The sequence below is a fragment of the Staurois parvus genome, unplaced genomic scaffold (genome assembly GCF_062004578.1).
Source record: "Staurois parvus isolate SC_StPar_1 unplaced genomic scaffold, SC_StPar_1.0 ptg000151l, whole genome shotgun sequence".
In the NCBI taxonomy this organism is placed as follows: Eukaryota; Metazoa; Chordata; class Amphibia; order Anura; family Ranidae; genus Staurois; species Staurois parvus.
Window position 1 is genome coordinate 17282278 of NW_028317947.1, and position 21999 is coordinate 17304276.

Here is a 21999-nt window from a genome sequence, read left to right on the forward strand (position 1 = left end):
AAAGGGGAGTGGGAATGGGAACTACAGTTGCCACCCAGCCTGTATTATGCTGTGTTGCCAGTTTTTTTAGTAGGAAAGACACCATCAGGGCTGGTATTTTTTCACACACCCCTGTTGTATCAGGAAGACTGAGACTCAGATGATGCAGGGCCATCCACAGACTCAACCAATGCTCAAAAAGTGACTTTTCAGTGGACGGACACTTTTTTGTTGTGTATGTTAGATGGCAGTTATGTTTTTTGCACCATAATACAAATGACCATATGAAAGCAAATTCTCCATATATAGTTTTTATTTAAAATCAGACATGAAGAGAACAAACACAAGGATATCACAAAGAGGACACACGAATTACACACTGGTGTGGTATATTTACTTATTTAAAGACATATTATTTCTTTTTGGCAGTGTTATGCTGTAGAGTTCACAGGTCAAAAGACAAAACAGTTTTTGCTACAAAGGCCCCAGAGGTCTTCAGTATTTTTCCTATCGTTGAAATACGTGTGGGCTTATTTATTGAAACAGCACAAAAATAATGGTTTGTGGAAAACACAAACTAGTCCAATCAGACCATTTATAGCTATTTTGAGCTTGGCATCTGTTAGTCACTGCTTCTTGGATTTTGGCTTATCTCAAAAAAGTGAAAACTCTAAAGCCTGTAGCCACCAATCAAATTGTTCCTTTCGTTTCAGAACCTGAGCTAGAGAAATGAACAGAAGAATCTGATTGGTTGCCAAGAGGGTCAATGTTTTGGATGCTTTCTGTCATGAAGCATTAATAAGAAACTGGTTTAGAACTGCATTATCGACACCCAAATGCTACATGGGTTTGACCCCAAGCACCCTAAGGAATATCTGTCTCAGGAAACAAGTAGAGAGCTCTAAGTCAAAAGTGGACAAAAAGTAAAATGTCAGTGTTGGCTTATATCATATATTCCAGCTGAAAGAAGGAATTTGATTGGATGGCTGTCATGTACAGCAAAGACAGGTATATTTTTTAGAAATGTCTGATAAGTAAACTGGTAAATGTGGACTTAGCCAGAGGCAACCCTTGCATTAATAGATGCTCATGATTGGCAATTTTAAGGAACCAAAACCTTAAAAAAGTAATAAAAAACCTGAAAGCTAAGCCTTAGCAGTTATAAAATCTGAAATTGGGACTTCCCAAATATGACTGAATCCTGCCCAAATGTGATGATACTTTGTAAACCAAACAAATTGGTTTAAAAAGTTCAAACACGAGAATGTTGCTTTAATACTTGTTCAGAAGTGTAGTTAAAACGGTTAAGAAACAAAATAGTCTTTAACTAATCCTATGTGCTTTTATCAGTACAATGTAATCATTCTCCGCTTTACTCTGAAGAGCCGGTCCATCCAAAAGTACTATATCACCTACTGGTTTTTATACCTCTTGGGTACTGGGTACTCCAGTGGTGAACTCTTTTTGCCATCATTCTTGGTTTTCTTCCTATCTATCGTAGGGTTCTCCTGACCAGTTTGGCATATTTATACTTCCTCTATAGCGTTCGTAATGTAGAATAAATTATACAATAAGATCAAAGGAACTCCTCATGAAGATCGTTAAACATATGCTGGCTTGAGAACCCGGTCATGTAAACCTCATCATTGGTTGACCTAAGAGTTATGAGATCTTTAGTAGGTTCAGTTCTCCAACATCTGCCATAAACTGAAATATCAGTTTTAAACAGCCTGACCCTTGAAACATCTGTCATAATACTATTAATACAGTGATTTCATATTCATCATCAGCATAAAAAACAATACAGTTCAGGTTAGTTTCTCCAAAAAACATCTTTAATATTCCTGTAAAGAAATTTGTTGGGTATTTACGTGTAAAAGTGTACAATCTGCACAGGTTTTGCCTATAGTAGACATAGACAAACTTGGTCTGTAGCACTCTAGCAGGCAAAACCAATGTTTTTGGAGAAACAAGGGTCTTATAGCCTGGTCTACGTCAGAATCTGATCTATAATTATTATATTTATAACCAACACAACAATTCCCAGATAATCAATGTACAACATGAATAAATATATGTATAGACTCTCTTTAAATATTAGTTTCTCTATATATACAAAATAATTTACTTCCCAATATTCACTGACAATAGCATTTATACCTCCCCTATACAAAGACATTGCTCAAACATTTTTGCCTGTTTGCTATAGGCTAGTCCATGTTATTGGTAAGCTGAAAGGCATACCTTTTAAAAGTACCTCATAAAGGCAGTAATGTTGAGTTCTCATTCTGTATTCTGTGAATAATTGTTCCAGGTAGGGTTTCCACCTGTTAGTAAGGCCAGGTTTTAAGTTTCCACTGTCTGGTTTTACAGTTTCTATGGAAAGTATTAGTCTGGGCAAAACGGGACCAATCCCCTGCCACCATGCTCAGTCTGTTTGACTCCCACTCCCTGAATCAGGAACACTGGCAGTATCTTATCTGTGAATGAAGTTTGCAAACTTTTGCAGACTTCACTCATAAATCCATTAATACAATCTTGTTTGTTATTTAGGTCAGGTTTTTTTTTATCTGCATGTGTCAGTTCTGTCAAACCTGCAAATGTAAAAAGAAACTTTTTTTTTTAAATAAAAGATGTTTCTTTTTAACCCATAATTACTTCTTAGTTAACCCTATTTATCCCTTAACATCTTACTAACCTTTTCCTTCAGCCTTTTATGCAGATTTTAACTTTTTTTTTTTACTCTTTTGCATTTAAACTCTGTTTTTTGTACATGTTGTAGTATTGCTTTAAAAAAATTAAAGACAAAAGTTTACATAATTTAAAGGGGAAGATATCTCAGAATAATATTTGCACTTTTGCAAATGAAACGGAGACTATAATTACTTTAGTTTCCAGACTGCAGAAAAAAAAGTTTATTATACTGTTAATAAAACCTTGTGCCTGTTTGGCCTCGCTCACATGCTTTTTATGACTATATCACATTTGTTTATCCCACTTTAGGTAAGCTACATCCAGTGGTCACTATGACATGCATGGACCAAAAGATAGCAACCCTAGGTCCATCCAACAAAATGGCTTCCTTCACAAGTAAGTAACTCTGACCTTGCCTAAAATGTTTTGGAATTAACAATAGTGCTGTAGTGCATGGCTCTTGTTTAGTTTGCAAGTACCGGTGTTAGTCTTCTAATCAATACCTGTGTCTCTGGGGAACCAACTTGAATACAAGGTTCTAGCTGCACATGGAGCCTGAGCTCCTGCCTAAATCAACATTATCCCCACCCTGGTATTAAGCCTTGCCCTTGTAATTTATCAACACTTTATCATTAGATGTTCTAGCATTTGACTTTTGAATGACAGTGGGTGGTGCTTAATCTTGACTTGGACAAAGTGCAGCCTTGGCCATGGATACAAGGAGCTTACAAGGTATGCAGGAATTAATCTGAAGCCTAGCTCAGGGACCTGTAGACACAATAAGATGCGTGCACTTGAGCCCTGTTTTATGTTTATGGAACGGTCATGTTCACATTAATACAAGTGAGAGACCTTTAATGAAAATGTTTTTTATTTACCTGTATAGTGGTTTTTTTTGGGGGGGGGAATAGGGATCTTGTCAGCTGCTGGGTTTTAAGTGCACAGAGAGCCCATAGTTCTAGGTTTCCCTTCCAGCATGACAGCTGGTGAAATCTGGTATTGCCATGAACTCATCCATAACAATGGGTCGTTATGGGTACTCATTCATTACAATGGGTCATTATGTGTACTGCTGTCCTTTTGCCTTTTTTATATCTAGTAACTCAAGCAATGAAGGGACAGAAACGATGGTCCACCTGTTGTTTACTAAGGGGCTATGTGGGCCCTACATTTCTACACCCGTGTTCTTATGCAGGGAGTCCCGAAATAAATCATGATTTTTAACTTTTCTTTAACCCCTTTATCCCACCTTTCATAAAAGGCCATATTTAGAAAAGTAGCTGAATGAGGAACATTTTTAGATGCAACCAGAATCTTCCTTGCATAGTGCGATTCCTTGCTCTGTTCCCCATTTAGACAATGATCTATACAGCCCAATGTGCCAAGCCTATTCACCCAGCAAAGATCAATGTCAACAAACCCTCCATATCTGCTTTGAATCCCACAGTTGCCCTGCCTATCCAGTTGGACAATATTTTAAGCAAATGTCTACACATGTCAGAGTCTACAACACAATTCTAAAAGAAAACACTGGAAAAAAATATGGTACTTATAATGGGGTATTTACCAATTTGTAAGGATGAGTGCTGCCTGGGGCAAAATGAAAGGCCAACACAAACGGATTAGAAACTACAACTCCTAACATGCTCTGCTTGTTCTTGGTCTTATACTAAAAAGATGACTCCCAAAGTTTACATTGCAGTGCAACATCATACAACTTTTCACTGAAAAACGTCTTAATATATCTGTTGTTTTTTTTATGGTTGTTCATTTTCAACACACAACCTTTTTAAACTCTTCTATAACCAAAAACTGGAAGATGCAAACCATGTGTAGGACGGAATAGTATGCAAAAGACATTTGAAGTGATGAATTAGCTGTATTTCCTTTTAAAGTGGAAGTTCACCTTTTGTTAGGATAACACTTTGCTATCAACCTTGCTAGGAAGGATAAATAAAGAATAATGCAACGTAGAAGGACCAATTTCTGACCTTTCTTGGGGAAAAGGCTGTTACTGGTTCTGTTTAGTGTTGGCCACAAATATCGGGGCCTAAGCACTGGGTCATGTGACCTCTACTGATGGACAAGGTCAGAGTTCAGGTTAAATGATGCTTTACTTACTTTATACAATATGTGACATTTTAGTATACTGTAGGTCTACTTTATAGGCCAAACTTCTAATAGACTTTGCTCTTCCATACTTTAAAATGATATATGCTTGGGTCTGTTCTATTTTTTATATTATGTAATTATGGGTAGGCCTTAAATTTTTGGCAAATTACACAATCGTATTGTGTAATTTCTTCTTTTAGAGAACCGGCCTTTAAATAAACATTCAATTATTTAGGGCTAGCTGTGGCCAACTTTAGTGTAAAATAAAATCATCACATTTTCCTGCAAGTAATATTTCCCTCTTGAGCATTTACAGTCAGGTCAGGGTGATTCCAAAGGCCGTTTTTTCTGCGCATACAGGAGCTCCATGTACTGATCCCCTACTGCGACCAGCAAAATTTAAAACCATTATGAGAAGAACAAAATTACTTGGTATGAAAAAGGAGATAAAAAGGGTAATAATCCAGAACTGAGATAATACACGAAAATTATGTTGCAGGTAAAAAGATCATAAAAGTGAACTTGCCTTTTTAAAGGAACCTTTGGCACCCTTTAATACAGCTTATCACCCTTTCATAAGCTCACATGTGCAGTTGATAAGCAGGAAAACTGGAGAAACTCCAGAATATTAACAAGAGAATGGAAGAAATACATGGTAAAAAAATGCACATGGTAACAGTTGATCAGGTAGGAGTTGTGTAGAATGAATTACAAGATGGGTAATATGGGGGAAAAGGGAACATCTAAGTTGTACCCAGATGTCTGTCCATGTTTTATACACTGCTGTCTGGCTCTGAGGTCCTAGAGGTAATACGAGGACATTCGGTCATCTAGTAGACCCAGCTGACGGGAACCCACTGGGGCTCAGTGCGCAGTTTCTCAAGAGCCACCTGCAGCTCATGGAAACTTTTCTCCAGATCTGAGTTCACCAGACTAAGGTCAAAGTAATGGCCATAGGCTTGCTGGAGCCGTTCACTTTCCTCCACAATGCGTAGGAGCTCACTATCCTGTAGGAAAAGGGAAGGCATCACCCAGTATCACATAAAAGCAGGCATACACTAAACATCTCAGAAGCATCAAAAAAGGGTTCACCAAAAGCACGTTTGTAAAATATCTCTTTTCTTGGGTACATTGGTGCTACAGGGGAGATACTTTAGGCAAAATGAAGTCACGGATTTAGTTTGTAGATAATAATAAGACCATCAGGGTTTTCACAGTTAACAGTAATAGATGATCCAACCCGGGAGCTTCATAACTTATGAAATTTACTTGGACATCCTGTAGCTTCATATGTAAGGGGAAAAATAACAGTTAATCGGGTAAATCCATTGTGATAGGACCATTTGAAGTTTCCACTTACTATTTTCTTTCTGGCATAGAAAAAATAATACCTTGACACAGTTCTAAGGTGTGTACTAAGCATTAATACTGAACAAAAGACTGAATTCCACCCTACTGTAACCACAATTGTCAACTACAAGTACCGTATATACTCGAGTATAAGCCGACCCGAATATAAGCCGAGGTACCTAATTTTACCACAAAAAACTGAGAAAAACTATTGACTCGAGTATAAGCCGAGGGTGGGAACACCAGTGGGAAGCATCCTGCCTCATCATTGGTGTCAGTGGGAGGAATAGTGCCCCATCATTGGTGTCAGTGGGAGGAATAGTGCCCCATCATTGGTATCAGTGGGAGGAATAGTGCCCCATCATTGGTATCAGTGGGAGGAATAGTGCCCCATCATTGGTATCAGTGGGAGGAATAGTGCCCCATCATTGGTATCAGTGGGAGGAATAGTGCCCCATCATTGGTGTCAGTGGGAGGAATAGTGCCCCATCATTGGTGTCAGTGGGAGGAATAGTGTCCCAACATTGGTGTCAGTGGGTTGAATAGTGCCCCATCATTGGTGTCAGTGGGGGGGAGGAAAAGTGCCCCATCGTTGGTGTCAGTGGGGGGGGGAATAGTATCCCATGATTGGTGTCAGTGGGGGGTGGAATAGTGCTCGATGATTGGTGTCAGTGGGGGGTGGAATAGTGCCCAATCGTTGGTGTCAGTGGGGGGGAGGAAAAGTGCCCCATCGTTGGTGTCAGTGGGAGGAATAATGCCCCATCATTGGTATCAGTGACACCAATGATGGGGCACTATTCCTCCCACTGACACTTGCTGACCCCTGTTCCAGTATGGTGCTGCTGCAGCCTGCATATGTGATTGCAGCAGCACCTAAGCACGGCACACTTACCTGCATCTCCTTCCCTCGATTTTCGCGGGGCCGCTCAGCTCCGCCTCCTCGGTGATTGGCCGCCTGTGTGCCTTTCCTGAGCTACAGTTCTGGCGGCCAATCACCGGTGAGAAGGCGGAGCCGAGCAGCCGCACGAACATCCAGTGGACGAACCGAATGAAGGAGCAGCCGCGCTTCCTGGACCGGATCGTCATGGGACCGGAGCCAGGTAAGAGACAGCAGCCCCCTGCCCACCGCTGTACTTACCGTAGTTTCCCTTCTGTTGGAAGGGGGGGGGGAGCCATCTGCAGACGTTGACTCGAGTATAAGCCAAGGGGGCCGTTTTTCAGCACAAAAAATGTGCTGAAAAACTCGGCTTATACTCGAGTATATACGGTATCTTATAAAATTGCAAAACCACCATAGTGGTAGGACTGTGCATCTTTTATGACCCAGACCATACTAGTTTACGGCTCAGAGTGAGTTCCTTTTTTTAGCTGGACACTATTTGGCATATTTTGACTGGAACCATATTTGGCAGGTGTGTTTTCTGCAGATTTTAATGAGTTATATCTGTAAGGGTATTACAGATGTGTTTAAATAGCCTTAAACACAGAAGTTGTTTTACTTTTTTATATGACAATTGTAGTTTATCATAAAAAATTGATGTTACGTATATCTATGCAGTGATGCATTTTTTTCAGGGACAATTTTAGTTGTAGTAGTGTACTTAGCAGTCATTGTTCTGCTAACTCAGTTGTGCCGGTTAATTTTTGGTATTTTTTTGTAATTTAAAAGACTGAATTAAACAAGACAAATAAGAGCAGTTTTTAAATCAAACACTGAGACCAGAATCCCTGCATCTTGTAGCATTCCCCAATGGTATGAAAGAAAAAGCTAAATATTCAGGGGCATTTATATTATTTTCCATAATCACTGGCCCCTGTTCTAACAGCTGCACTGGGGTATGTCCTATCCTAGTTACATCTCTTTACAGCAGTGGTTCTCAACCTGTGGGTCGCGACCCCTTTGGGGGTCGAACAACCCTTTCACAGGGGTCGCCTATGACCATCGGAAAACACATTTCCGATGTGTAAAGAGCAGCTACTGTGTAGAAAGCAGCTGCTGTGTTGAAAGCAGCTACTCTGTTAAAAGCAGCTACTGTGTTGAAAGCAGCAGTATTGGAGGTAAAACGACACTCATGAATTATAATTACTGGGTAAATAATTTTATGGTTGGGGGTCACCACAACATGAGGAACTGTATTAAAGGGTCACGGCTAGAGATGAGCGAATCGAACCAGGCGAACCGGAATTCGAGTCGAATTTCAGGAAATATTCGATTCGCGGCGAAACCGAAATTTTGCCTACTTCGGGTGCGCGAATCGAACATTTCCCGATCAGCCGGCAAAAGTGTCCCTGCAGTGAGCTCCGCTATTTCTGACAGTTCTCTGACAGAAGGAACACATGTTTAGCGGTTGAAACATTGTATCTATTAGTTTACATTTAGGATACAGATGTTTCAACCACTGTTCATGTGAAGAAGCTGTGAGAGAACTGTCAGAAATAGAGGAACTCTGCACATACACTTTTTGCCGGCTTGGAATTATTCTTCTTTTCATCCTACTTCTTCTTCTTCTTCATCTTCATCCTCAGAGGAAGAGGATGAGGATGAGGATGAAGAAGAAGAAGAAGAAGTAGGATGAAAAGAAGAATAATTCCAAGCCGGTAAAAAGTGTATGTGCAGAGTTCCTCTATTTCTGACAGTTCTCTCACAGCTTCTTCACATGTACAGCGGTTGAAACATCTGTATCCTAAATGGAAACTAATAGATACAATTTGTATCTATTAGTTTCCATTTAGGATACAGATGTTTCAACCGCTGTACATGTGAAGCAGCTGTGAGAGAACTGTCAGAAATAGAGGAACTCTGCACATACACTTTTTGCCGGCTTGGAATTATTCTTCTTTTCATCCTACTTCTTCTTCTTCTTCTTCTTCATCCTCATCCTCATCCTCTTCTTCTGAGGATGAGGATGAGGATGAAGAAGAAGAAGAAGCAGTAGGATGAAAATAAGAATAATTCCAAGCCGGCAAAAAGTGTATGTGCAGAGTTCCTCTATTCTGCAGATACACTTAGAGGAGCTCTGCACATACACTTTTTGCCTGTTTGGAATTAATCTTATTTTCATCCTACTTCTTCTTCTTCTTCTTCTTCTTTATCCTCATCCTCAGAAGAAGAAGAAGAGGATGAAGAAGAGGAAGAAGAAGTAGGATGAAAATAAGAATAATTGCAAGCCGGCAAAAAGTGTATGTGCAGAGTTCCTCTATTCTGCAGATACACTTAGAGGAGCTCTGCACATACACTTTTTGCCGGCTTGGAATTAATCTTATTTTCATCCTACTTCTTCTTCTTCTTCTTCATCCTCATCCTCATCCTCAGAAGAAGAAGAAGAGGATGAGGATGAAGAAGAAGAAGAAGAAGAAGAAGAAGAAGAAGGATGAAAATAAGAATAATTCCAAGCCGGCAAAAAGTGTATGTGCAGAGCTCCTCTAAGTGTATCTGCAGAGCTCCTCTAAGTGTATCTGCAGAATAGAGGAACTCTGCACATACACTTTTTGCCGGAAACCGCTGTATGGAGGGAATGTCATGGAACTGTCAGAAATAGACTATTAATGACAGTTCTGGGACTGTCCTTCCATACAGCGGTTGAAACATTGTATGTATTTGTTTCCATAAATGGATCCATTTATGGAAACAAATACATACAATGTTTCAACCGCTGTATGGAAGGACAGTCCCAGAACTGTCATTAATAGTCTATTTCTGACAGTTCTATGACATTCCCTCCATACAGCGGTTGAAACAGCTGTATGGAGTGAATGTCCCAGAACTGTCAGAAATAGACTATTTATGACAGTTCTGGGACATTCACTCCATACAGCGGTTGAAACATTGTATCTATTTTTTTCCATAAATGACATTCTGCAGATACACTTAGAGGAGCGCTGCAGATACACTTTTTGCCGGCTTGGAATTATTCTTATTTTCATCCTACTTCTTCTTTTTCTTCTTATGAGGATGAAGAAGAAGAAGTAGGATGAAAATAAGATTAATTCCAAGCCGGCAAAAAGTGTATCTGCAGCGCTCCTCTAAGTGTATTTGCAGAATGTCATTTATGGAAAAAAATAGATGCAATGTTTCAACCGCTGTATGGAAGGACAGTCCCAGAACTGTCATAAATAGTCTATTTCTGACAGTTCTGGGACATTCACTCCATACAGCTGTTTCAACCGCTGTATGGAGGGAATGTCATAGAACTGTCAGAAATAGACTATTAATGACAGTTCTGGGACTGTCCTTCCATGCAGCGGTTGAAACATTGTATGTATTTGTTTCCATAAATGGATCCATTTATGGAAACAAATACATACAATGTTTCAACCGCTGCATGGAAGGACAGTCCCAGAACTGTCATTAATAGTCTATTTCTGACAGTTCCATGACATTCCCTCCATACAGCGGTTGAAACAGCTGTATGGAGTGAATGTCCCAGAACTGTCAGAAATAGACAGAAACTGTCACAGAACTGTCCTTCTTCTCATCCTTCTTCTTCTCATCCTTCTTCTCATCCTTCTTCTTCTTCTCATCCTTCTCCTTCTTCTCATCCTTCTCCTTCTCCTTCTTCTCATCCTTCTCCTTCTCCTTCTTCTCATCCTTCTCCTTCTTCTCATCCTTCTCCTTCTCCTTCTTCTCATCCTTCTCCTTCTCCTTCTTCTCATCCTTCTCCTTCTCCTTCTTCTCATCCTTCTCCTTCTCCTTCTTCTCATCCTTCTCCTTCTCCTTCTTCTCATCCTTCTCCTTCTCCTTCTTCTCATCCTTCTCCTTCTCCATCTTCTCATCCTTCTCCTTCTTCTCATCCTTCTCCTTCTTCTCATCCTTCTCCTTCTCCATCTTCTCATCCTTCTCCTTTTCCTTCTTCTCATCCTTCTCCTTCTGCTTCTCCTTCTCCTTCTCCTTCTTCTCATCCTTCTCCTTCTTCTCATCCTTCTCCTTCTTCTCATCCTTCTCCTTCTCCTTCTTCTCATCCTTCTCCTTCTTCTCATCCTTCTCCTTCTTCTCATCCTTCTCCTTCTCCTCATCCTTCTCCTTCTTCTCATCCTTCTCCTTCTCCTTCTTCTCATCCTTCTCCTTCTCCTTCTTCTCATCCTTCTCCTTCTCCATCTTCTCATCCTTCTCCTTCTCCTTCTTCTCATCCTTCTCCTTCTCCTTCTTCTCATCCTTCTCCTTCTTCTCATCCTTCTCCTTCTCCTTCTTCTCATCCTTCTCCTTCTTCTCATCCTTCTCCTTCTCCTCATCCTTCTCCTTCTCCTTCTTCTCATCCTTCTCCTTCTCCTTCTTCTCATCCTTCTCCTTCTCCTTCTTCTCATCCTTCTCCTTCTCCTTCTTCTCATCCTTCTCCTTCTTCTCATCCTTCTCCTTCTCCTTCTCCTTCTCTTTCCTCATCTCCAAGGGCATTTAAATTAAAGGTACAGTGTTCTGCACTAATTTAAAGGCTCTCTGAAGCCTAGAAACCCTTTTTATAAGTCATCTTCGTAGCGAAGAAATTCGCATCGAATCGAATTTCACACTGGAATTCGCCGAATCAGCCGAATCGAATTTTTGAGAAATTCGCTCATCTCTAGTCACGGCATTAGGAAGGTTGAGAACCACTGCTTTACAGAGCTTTCTTGACTTTAAAGGGCAGCAAGGCTGATAGACAGCATATGAGCCCTTCTGCATCCCAATGAAATTTACCTTTTTTGACATGTCTGTCTGTTAGCAGCCCCATTATAATGATCCAAACAGGTGTGGAAGCCATCAACCCTATAAACCTATGTAGATTCCCTTGTCCCAGGGGCGGACTGACCATTCGAGTACTCGGGCACTGCCTGAGGGCCCGGGGTCAGTAGGGGGCCCCATGAAGTGCCCCTGGCACCTTTTTTATAGGCTTTTTGGGTGTGCTTTGAGTGTGGGAAAGGACACAGGGGCCCCATGATCCCCTATTGCCAGGGGGCCCCTTGAGTTGTCAGTCCGCCCCTGCCTAGTCCATTAAAAAATAATCAGATTAACACTTACAGACAATTGTTTTGCTGTCAGACCGGCATGAACTGCTGCCTGGTTGTTGGTTTTTAGGGTTTGGAAATCTGGAGCTCCAATGAACACAACATATGGCACAAACTCTGCAGTCCTGAGGACTTTCACTGCCTGTTGAGAAATCCAAGAGTTAGAAAAGCTAGATCACAGATCTACAGCTACATATTTGTGTTTTCTTGTTTATTCCTGCTCCCTAGCAATGCAGCATATTCAGTTCAGGTCGTAAAACGTGTATGTGCTACATGCGATAATGCTAAGACATTGAATTGGTAAAGCCCAGCTACAGCCAAAACTTGTTCTACTTTGGGATAGAGTAGTGAAGATATACATATAACCTCTATATTATTTTTATTTGTATGTTTATGTTGGTTTAATCAGGTCTCATTGTATCATAGTTGTGGTTATCCTTTTATGGAGGAGAGAGCGAGACACTGTGTGCTGGCAGCCTTATAAGTAATAAAACCTTTAAGACACAAGGATCAATTCCTTGACAAAGATGAACTTCTATTTGTAGTGTATTTACAATCAGGCTAGGATTATATTGTATTTTATGGGTTTTTTTTCTCACCTGAGGGTTGACATCCAACACACACATCTTTCCTGATGCCACCACTTCCTGTATGGAGCTAATTTTGGTGCCGTACAGATTGCTCTCATATTCTCCATGCTCCAGATAGCGGCCAGCTTTTATGTCTTGTTCCATCTCTGCACGCGACACGAAGATGTAGGACTGACCATCCCACTCTCCTTCTTTCCTCTTCCGTGAGGTATCTGTAATGAGATCAGAAAGTCCGGATGAGCATATGTAGTTATTGTTATCCTAGTACACCAGCTGGTTCTACAAAGGCGTCATTTTGAAAGTTTAAATGTTGATCCAAGGTTTGGCCTGTCCGTTTAATGAGAATAGAAGTAGAGTCCCACTCAGGTGATATCAGCATGGGTGAAAAGATGTATAGTTTGATTCCCCACTGGGTCCATGTATCCCCACTCCCACCACAGCACAACTACAGGCTACACTTGGCCAATAGGATGAACTTGCAAGTCTGCAAGACAAAGTGGGTTCTCCATATATTCCTTAGCAAAATCGACATATGTTCCAATAAAGATTTCACTAGAGGTCTGGTGATACAGCGCCGGCATTCAATTCTCTCTTCAAGAAATATTCACCAAAAGTGAACATTCTCTTGAGGTTATACTGTAAATATGTTGCATCACAATGTACAAGCAAATATGGGCCTACAGAAACTCACATGGTGTTGTGGTGCCATATCTCAATGGGTCCGAAGTCAGCAGTTTATTCTTCAGGCTCCTCCTCCCAACTCCCTGGGCACCAATAAGAATAAGGGTCTTTCTTCGAAATGGGGGCATTTTTGCTACTTCTTCGTATATGAGAAGCTCATGGCGGTCGAACTCTACAAAACAGGAATCAGGTGATATTTTTATTGCTGTGTGTTTGATTAGAACAATTGATGCCCATTCTTTTGGTGAAGTCAATGCTCATTAATGACATTCTAATGCTATCAAGGACACATTTTGAGTAGAATTAGATTTTTTATGTGGGCTCTTATATTTCCTTTCACAAACCAACATTTTTTTAGGAAGGTCAGTCTAGTGTATGTCTGTATGACTGTAAAAAGAGAAGGTAAAGGAATATAATATACAGGGTGCCAACATCCCTAAAGAATACAAGGAGGGGAGTCCTCTTTTGGACAGGACTTTAACGGCACAATTCTCTTATATAATACATTTAAACAGTTCAATAAATATTTTTTTTTATAAAAACAATATGCAGTTTTATTATTAGAATCTTAAAAAAAAAAAAAAAAAAACCCCAAACATAGAGCTACAATACAGATTGCGGCGGTGTCATTAAAGATGGTATTGCAAATCTAGTCATGGATCATGCGTAATTCGCACTTGACGTGTTTCAAGATCAACAGAAATCTCTTCCTCAGAAGTGCTCAGAATTGTGCCATCAAAGTCCCATCCAGAAGAGGACTCCCCTCCTTGTATGACTGTAAAAGGATGTAAGAAGGAAAGTCCTTTCAGGGGAGAGCCTGAAATAAATGTCTCTAATTGGCCAGCTTTGGGTGGAATGATACATTTAAGGAATTGATAAGACACGATATATTCTCAGGGCTGAAAGATTTTGTACCTTATTCATATCCCCCGTACCCACATATATACCTATGAATACAATGACCCCCTATGTTTATGAACATTTTACCTGCATTTTTGGTGGTTACATACATTATCCTCTTCTTTTTTTTTCCTCCGATACTTCCGCAAAGAGCACCTATCAACACCAACAATTTGTTACAAAATTCAGGTCCATAATTATATACTGTACATATAACTTGTATAACACACTAGCAGTAATAGCGCACTATTACTGCTTCTGAACTACCTTCAGATGCACATAAGGATTTTTTGTTGAGAATGATAGGCAATTAGAAATGAGCAAATCACCTGCCGTGCCTTTTTTTCCTAATTTTGCCAGAATCCAAATACAATGCATGCGTGAAAAAGGGACTATGTCTTCTTTGAGTGAATAAACCCTTTACCACAGACTTAACATGCATTGGAAGAGAGAAAGTCAAGGCAAATGTACTTATGGAAAAAAAGACTTGGGGTTGACACCTCAAAACTGGACACATACAAACTACATAAGTTCTATAACTAATTAAAAACAGGTAACTGAATCTAAGTTATAGGTTATAGGAGGATGTGGCAACCCAAGTTGAATTCCATCAGCTAAACGCACATTTGAAAAAGGTATTTTACCTGGCAAAGGATTTGTGCTGCTGGTCTTATGATCTGAGAACTGCTGCTAGCCAGTTTCCTAAACTTCCCAGTAGTAGCCCAGCTTGGTCAAGAACCATCCCCAGCCTCCTGTTTGAGCAATGAAGGACTAGCAGAAGACTATAGATTTCAGCATATGTGCACAGCAAAATCTGATTGCTTATGGCTCTCCCTCCCCTTTCCAGCCTTTTCAGCCTTTGCAGTGCTGCTGGACATGGGATTACAGGAGGCTGACATCTATACAGGTTTAGATACTTAAATTAGCTGTGTTTTAGATATAAATTGTTTTAATCAACCCATAACTACCACTGATAATTTTAGATCTGCCTGGAGTTCAACTTTAATAGGGTTTAAAATGAAATGTAAAGTGCAGTAACCTACAAGAACCAATGAGTAACCTTTAAACTGATGAAAGTTGAAAAAAAGAGTGCTTGTGTGTACAGCACGTCAGTGCTGCCCAGGCATACCTTACTAAAAAGGCCCAGTGTGCTCAAACTGCATTTAGGCAGAAGCGGAAGGTTACTCACTAGAGTTTGGAGTCAGCTCACCATCTCTTTTAACAAATGCTTTTCTTTTCTCCTCCAGTAGCTGGCTGGGAATGAGACCTGCAGAGCCACCTTTCACTAGACACGCCTGGACAAGAGAGATAGTGAACAGAGAAATTTCAATAAGCCCTGAAGTGGCCCTCTGCAAAACAGTTGTATTCTAGCACAATCAGGACTGCTGTTAGAAACCACGGGATCCCATACAGCCAACTTGACAGTAACCCCCCCCCCCAAAAAACAAAAAACAAAGCACATTTTATGAATGAACACAGTGAGTGATTGGTGCTTGTCACTCATTGTGTTCATTCAGCAAAGGAAGGGGCTGGTAAATGTGACATATTTATCAGGCCTTCCTCCACTCTCCATCTGTGAGGATCCTATTGTATGCTTGCAACTGCCACTGGAAAGGAGAGGAGGGAAGCCGGCAGTACTGTGGGGTGGGGGCACATGGGGGCCTGGGCAGCAGAGGGAAGCATATGGTGCACAGGGAGGATGATAGATGAGGTGAAGGTCAATTACTGGAAACAATCCCCTGTATGACTTTCTCTGCAACAGCTGAAAGCCAGTGGGAGGGAGAGGAGAAGAAGCCAGCTTTCAGCTGCTGCAGATAGAGCCATACAGGGGATCAGTTTCAGTAATTGACCCCTGCTGTGCTGATCAACCTCCCTACCCACATCCAATTTACCCAGCTGCATGCCCCACCCCCTGCTGGCTTGGGCCCCGTACAGAAGGACTGGTGGTACCCCCTTATCCACGGCCCTGAGCACAATACATCTGATCGAATTTCAGATGGTTCCTAACGAACTGGGAAAATTTTGCTTAGTGGGTCTTCTTTTCAGAGCCCTCTTGCCTGACATTCTTCAACTGAAAAATCAAAGGGGAAAAATGATTGCTTGAACAGCAGCTGCATCCAGTCAGATGCAGTCGCTATTTAAATATTCTGACCATATTTGTCCATCTGCACTGTTTACCGTGGATGGAGTAATCCATTTCATTTTTTTTCATTCACCATGCAGGCTGAATGCAAAAATCTAATATTGCATGGCCAGCATTGCATACAATATGTTGAAAAAATATGCATCTATTGATTTTAACCAAAAATTAAAAAAAATGCATCCCCTGAACCCTCAACCTGCAGTTGGCCCAGACGATTCTTATAAAACCTAGAAAATTTGCAGTAACAGGGAAAAAAATTCTCCCTGGTCCAAAACTCATACTCCTGGGATCAAGAAAGATACCCCTTGGATCAACAATCTTATTTTTTTTATAACTCTAAATAACCAGTTGTTTTGCATTTAGAAACCTATCCATCACTTTTTTGAAGCAATATACTGAGCTGGCTCGAGCCTCCCCTGTGGAAGGTGTTTCTGAATATTCCCTGCTCTTACAGTTTCCGTTGTGGAGGTTAAACTGCTTTTATTCCAGGTATAAGAAGTGTCCCCTTGTCTTTTGCAACATTGTGAGATCAGATCCAGCATTTCAGATTTGGATTGTCTGAACCATACAGTGGCAGGCAGGAAGATATCTGCCTGTCATGCAGATCTGAGACCACCACCATACTGGGCCAATGTGAGACAATAATTATATTCATATTAGCTCTTTGAAATTGAAGAGAGAAAGATCAGAGCTTCTGGAAAGGCAATTTTACAATACACTGCAAAATCAGTGTGTGTGATAACATCTGGTGGCTGAGCTGCTCATTATGACCTTCTAGGCAGGTCATAAATGGTCCAATTATTGCATATTTTTTTTACTCTTGAACATTTCTTGCAAAAATTACTCTTTCTGGCCATACTTGTGTCTGTCAACTCTGTTAATTCTTTATATCCTAAAAGCCATCCGATGTCTATGGGTTTAATATGAGAGGTAGAACACATCCATAGATGAATTTTTGTTGTTACTGACCTGCCACCAGTTGGGGTCTTCCTGGTTGACAATCTGCAGGAGGTCCCCTGCACGGAAAGCCAACCCTGCCTCCTTACAAGGAATCAGACTGTCATTTGACGGGTCGTAGCTGAAGTGACACTTCACAAACACCTGAAACGTAAGAGACGTGTTTTTTATTATGTATGTTGTAATGAACCTCAATTTTCTTACAATATGTAAATGAATAAACATGGATGTAATGAAGGTGGGCTGGTGATATCAGGTTCTTCATGCACAATGAAAGTGTAAGCAACATTGTAAATTCTATTAGACCTGTACCAGATCCACCAACACCACGATGCACCACAGAGCAACACAAGTCATTTTTGCCTATGGCCATCCAATGATATAATTCTTCTCTGTGAGCGCTAAATGTGAGGATTTCATCTGGTCTATGATCCAGATTTTTATGAATTTTTTACAGTACGTTGGTATTAGGTTAATTATGATTTTGGGTAATGCTAGAGAAAGTGGTGTACTGTGCATTTTGGTAGTTGGATTTTCTCAATCTGTGTTATTTATTCTATGTTGTATTTTAGCAGTATGGATGTTTTAGTAGTAGTTTAGTAGTTTTATTCGGTACTAATTGTTATTGGTAATATTTGTGTCATTTTGGTGTCATTTTGTTTGTTATTTTGCTTATGTGTTGACTTTGTTGAATGCAACTGTATCTTAATCATTTCCCTTTGGGATTACTAAGGTTTTCTGAATCGGAAGAGATCCTTGCTGTATGTACTTCTGGTTTTCTTCTGCATACCTGTCTTAGAGGATGCTGCTCCTGATAGCTTGGGAGTATTTTCAGCACCACACTCCCGCTGGCCTCCCGCAGCATCTCCTGTAGAGCTTGAGGGTCGCTTCCTACCTCCCGTCCATTCACCTCCCTTATGACATCTCCCACATGAAGAAGACCTTGCTGATCTATAACACCACCATGCAGGATGCGTGCAATCACCAGCTCACCACCCTCCACACGGAAAGTCACACCCTGATGGAAGAGATGGAAAAAAGGTACTCTTAACAACAAAAAGAAAGTAATGGCAGCAGTAGAAATTGGCAAAGAACAGGGATTATTTTCTAGCTTACCAAATGCTCCCCTGCATTCTTCCTGACACCCACCATACGCACAGCATCAGGTGGAACGGGCTGGTTGCTCAGGGTAGGATCCAGAAGTGGGCTTGGTGGAGGAGTCTCATAGTTCTTGGAAGCCACTGAGTCATGAGTTTGTAAAAGAGACTATAAAAGAAGAAGATAAAAACAACTAAAAGTTCATTAGGATTCATTATAGCCAATACTTGATAATGTGTTTATGCCTCCACTGCTGTAATTTCAGATGAAATATGGAAACATAATACATACAGTGGCTTTAAAAAGTATTCATACCCCTTGAAATTTTTCACATTTTGTCATGTTACAACCAAAAACGTAAATGAATTTTATTGGGATTTTATGTGATAGACCAACACAAAGAGGCACCTAATTGTGAAGTGGAAGGAAAATGATAAATGGTGTTAAAAATTTTTTTACAAATAAATATCTGAAAATTGTGGCATGCATTTGTATTCAGCCTCCTTTACTCTGATACCCCTAACTAAAATCTAGTGGAACCAATTGCCTTCAGAAGTCACCTAATTAGTAAATAGAGTCCACCTGCGTGTAATTTAATGTCAGTGTGACCCAGGAGGGGGTGGAACAGAATACATGCGGAGAGCAGTGGGACACACAAGACTTTTATTGACTGATAGTGAGGGCACACGATTAGTATAGCAGATTTCTGGTAGAAAAAAAGGGTTACGTCCGTAACGCAGGGTGGGGCACACAGCAAGGATAACCGAGTTCTGGCAGGCAAAAGGGGGTTAAATCTGTAACACAGGTTGGGCACGCAGCAGGGGGCAGAAGTCCAGTAGACAAAGGGGGTTAGTCCGTAGCACAGTCTGGGCCCACAACAGGGAGGCAGGACTCTAGCGGGCAAGGGTTAAGTTCTCGGTACAGCAATTGGCACACAGCAAAAAGGCAGAACTTTGGTGGGCAAGGGTTAGGTCCTCAGCATGGGGTCAGCACAGCAAGGAGACAGAAGTCTGGTGGGCAAGATTTAAGTCTGGGTTAAATCCTCAGCGCATGGGTGGGCATACAGCAAAGAGGCAGAACTCTTGTGGGCATGGGTTAAGTCCAGGTTAAATCTTCAGTGCAGGGATTGGCACACAGCAAGGAGGCAGAACTCTGGCAGGCAAGGGTTAAGTCTGGGTTAAATCCTCAGTGCAAGGGTCGGCACACAGCAAGGAGGCAGAGCTCTGGTGAGCAAGGGTTAAGTCCGGGTTAAATCAGCGCAAGGGTCGGCACACAGCAAGGAGGAAGAACTCTGGTGGGCAAGGGTTAAGTCTGGGTTAAATCCTCGGCGCAGGGATCGGCACACAGCAAGGAGACAGAACTCTGGCGAGTGGTGGAGAGAGCAAGGGGCCAGTAGCAGTGGCAGGCCAGCCAGGCCTCTCAGAGGTCCAAGGGTCCGGGGATGGAGAGGGGGCTGTAGGATCTGGCTGCAGCACAAGATCTCTCATAGCACAACAGCAGGGGAGGAGAAGAGCGAGCAGGGGGGGAGTCCCAGTGTCCAGGAAGCCACATAGACAATATGAAACTACAAGTCCCAGTAGCTTAGAAAGCAGAGCACAGCCCATACAAGACGATCTTTCTCAGCAGTTCTGCTTATCTTCTAACTTCCTTCTAGGAAGACATGCAGCCCTCAGCTCCTGTGTGTCCATCACAGGAGTAAACTCAGGAAAAGGTCTGAGCCTTTCTGCCAAAATATAAGGCAAAATATATTGTCCCTTCAATTCAACTAAACCTCAAACACCCGGTGCCGACACATCTGGCTTTATCCAGCTACAGGACTCTGTGCTGTCTGTGCCTTCCGCTGAGATCAACCTCATCTCCAACCCCCTGCGGGGCACAGGAACTCCTACATTTAATTAAGCAGACAAGCTGACTGCTTGACACACTGTTGAGTTCAACAAAACAGCACAAAAATAAAATAATAATTCTGCTGTCCGTCACAGTCAGTATAAATACAGCTGTTCTGTGAAGCCCTCAGAGGCTTGTTAGAGTACATTAGTGAACAAACATCATGAAGGCCAAGGAACACACCAGACAGGTCAGGGATAAAGTTGTGGAGAAGTTTAAAGCAGGGTTAGGTTATAAAAAAAATCCCAAGCTTTGAACATCTCATAGAGCACTGTTCAATCCATCATCTGACAATGGAAAGAGTATGGTACAACTGCAAACCTACCAAGACATGGCCGTCCACCTAAACTGACAAGCCTGGCAAGGAGAGCATCAATCAGAGAAGCAGCCAAGAGGCCCATGGTAACTGGAGGAGCTGCAGAGATCCACAGCTCAGGTGGGAGAATCTGTCCACAGGACAACTATTAGTCATGCACTCCACAAATCCGCCCTTTATGGAAGAGTGACAAGAAGAAAGCCATTGTTGAAAGAAAGCTATAAGAAGTCCCATTTGCAGTTTGCAAGAAACCATGTGGGGGACACAGAAAACATGTGGAAGAAGGTGCTCTACAATGGAATGGTTTACACCAAAGCATATTCATGTGTTAGAATGGCCCAGCCCAAATCCAGACCTAAATCCAATTGAGAATCTGTGGCAAGACTTGAAATTTGCTGTTCACAGAGTCTCTCCATCCAATCTGACAGAGCTTGAGCAATTTTACAAAGAAGAATGGGCAAAAATTTCACTCTCTAGATGTGCAAAGCTGGTAGAGACATCCCCAAAAAGACTTGAAGCTGTAATTGCAGCGAAAGGTGGTTCTGCAAAGTATATACTCAGGGAGGCTGAATACAAATGCACACCACACTTTTCAGATATATATTTGTAAAAAATGTTGAAAACCATTTATCATTTTCCTCCCACTTCACAATTATGTGCCACTTTGTGTTGGTCTATCACATCAAATCCCAATAAAATACATTTACGTTTTTGGTTGTAACATGACAAAATGTGGAAAATTTCAATGGGGATGAATACTTTTTTCAAGGCACTCTATTAGACATTAAATGTAACTGTATGGATATCCCATAACATTGGCGTTAAGGAACCACCAAAACTGGTTGTGCTCCGGTCAAGAGATGGGAAGGAGAAGCTTTGTATAGGTAAAATTGGAATTTTTCTTCCAAGAGGATTTCCTGAAAAAAAAAATGTGAAAACTGCATCATGGAGGGGTTTACTCCACCTACACCTCTTTCCAGAGATGCTTTTTTATTTTACAGTGCTGCCAGGGGACCGTAATCCAAAATTGGAATTAGATTTTAATTAGTCCCCCCAAAAATGATGTTTTTATTATATGTAGGACAATGTCTTCTATCTCATGGAGACTATTGGTGAGACCTCCACTCTGAGTTCCTGGGTCTGCACACCTGCCGTGATCCATATAAAGGGTTCCCACTTTCTCTGCTAGATTACTTTTATATTATGAGTAAAGTACCAGGAGAACCTGGAATACAAAGAGCTGGGCATGAATACGCAACATTTACAGGTGAAATAATGGTAGAAAGATCTTACTGTTGGCGTATTCAAGACATATA

General features: G+C 41.2%; 1 protein-coding gene across 3 annotated transcripts in view; it reads right to left on the bottom strand.

Moving 5' to 3' along the window:
- Window positions 1-274: 274 nt before the first annotated feature.
- MPP2 (MAGUK p55 scaffold protein 2) overlaps window positions 275-21999 on the bottom strand; it is a 40750-nt gene continuing 19025 nt past the window's right edge. For 2 of the 3 annotated variants that reach the window (XM_089674544.1, XM_089674542.1), the window contains 9 exons: window positions 18499-18648; window positions 18173-18400; window positions 17395-17526; window positions 15472-15577; window positions 14370-14438; window positions 13393-13554; window positions 12711-12913; window positions 12125-12253; window positions 275-5792 (listed from right to left, as the gene is read on the bottom strand). In XM_089674544.1, coding sequence (XP_089530670.1) covers window positions 5616-5792; window positions 12125-12253; window positions 12711-12913; window positions 13393-13554; window positions 14370-14438; window positions 15472-15577; window positions 17395-17526; window positions 18173-18400; window positions 18499-18648 — 1356 coding nt within the window. In that variant the 3' untranslated portion in view covers window positions 275-5615. The remainder of the gene's footprint in view (window positions 5793-12124; window positions 12254-12710; window positions 12914-13392; window positions 13555-14369; window positions 14439-15471; window positions 15578-17394; window positions 17527-18172; window positions 18401-18498; window positions 18649-21999) is intronic. The other variant, XM_089674543.1, reaches the window with a different exon arrangement.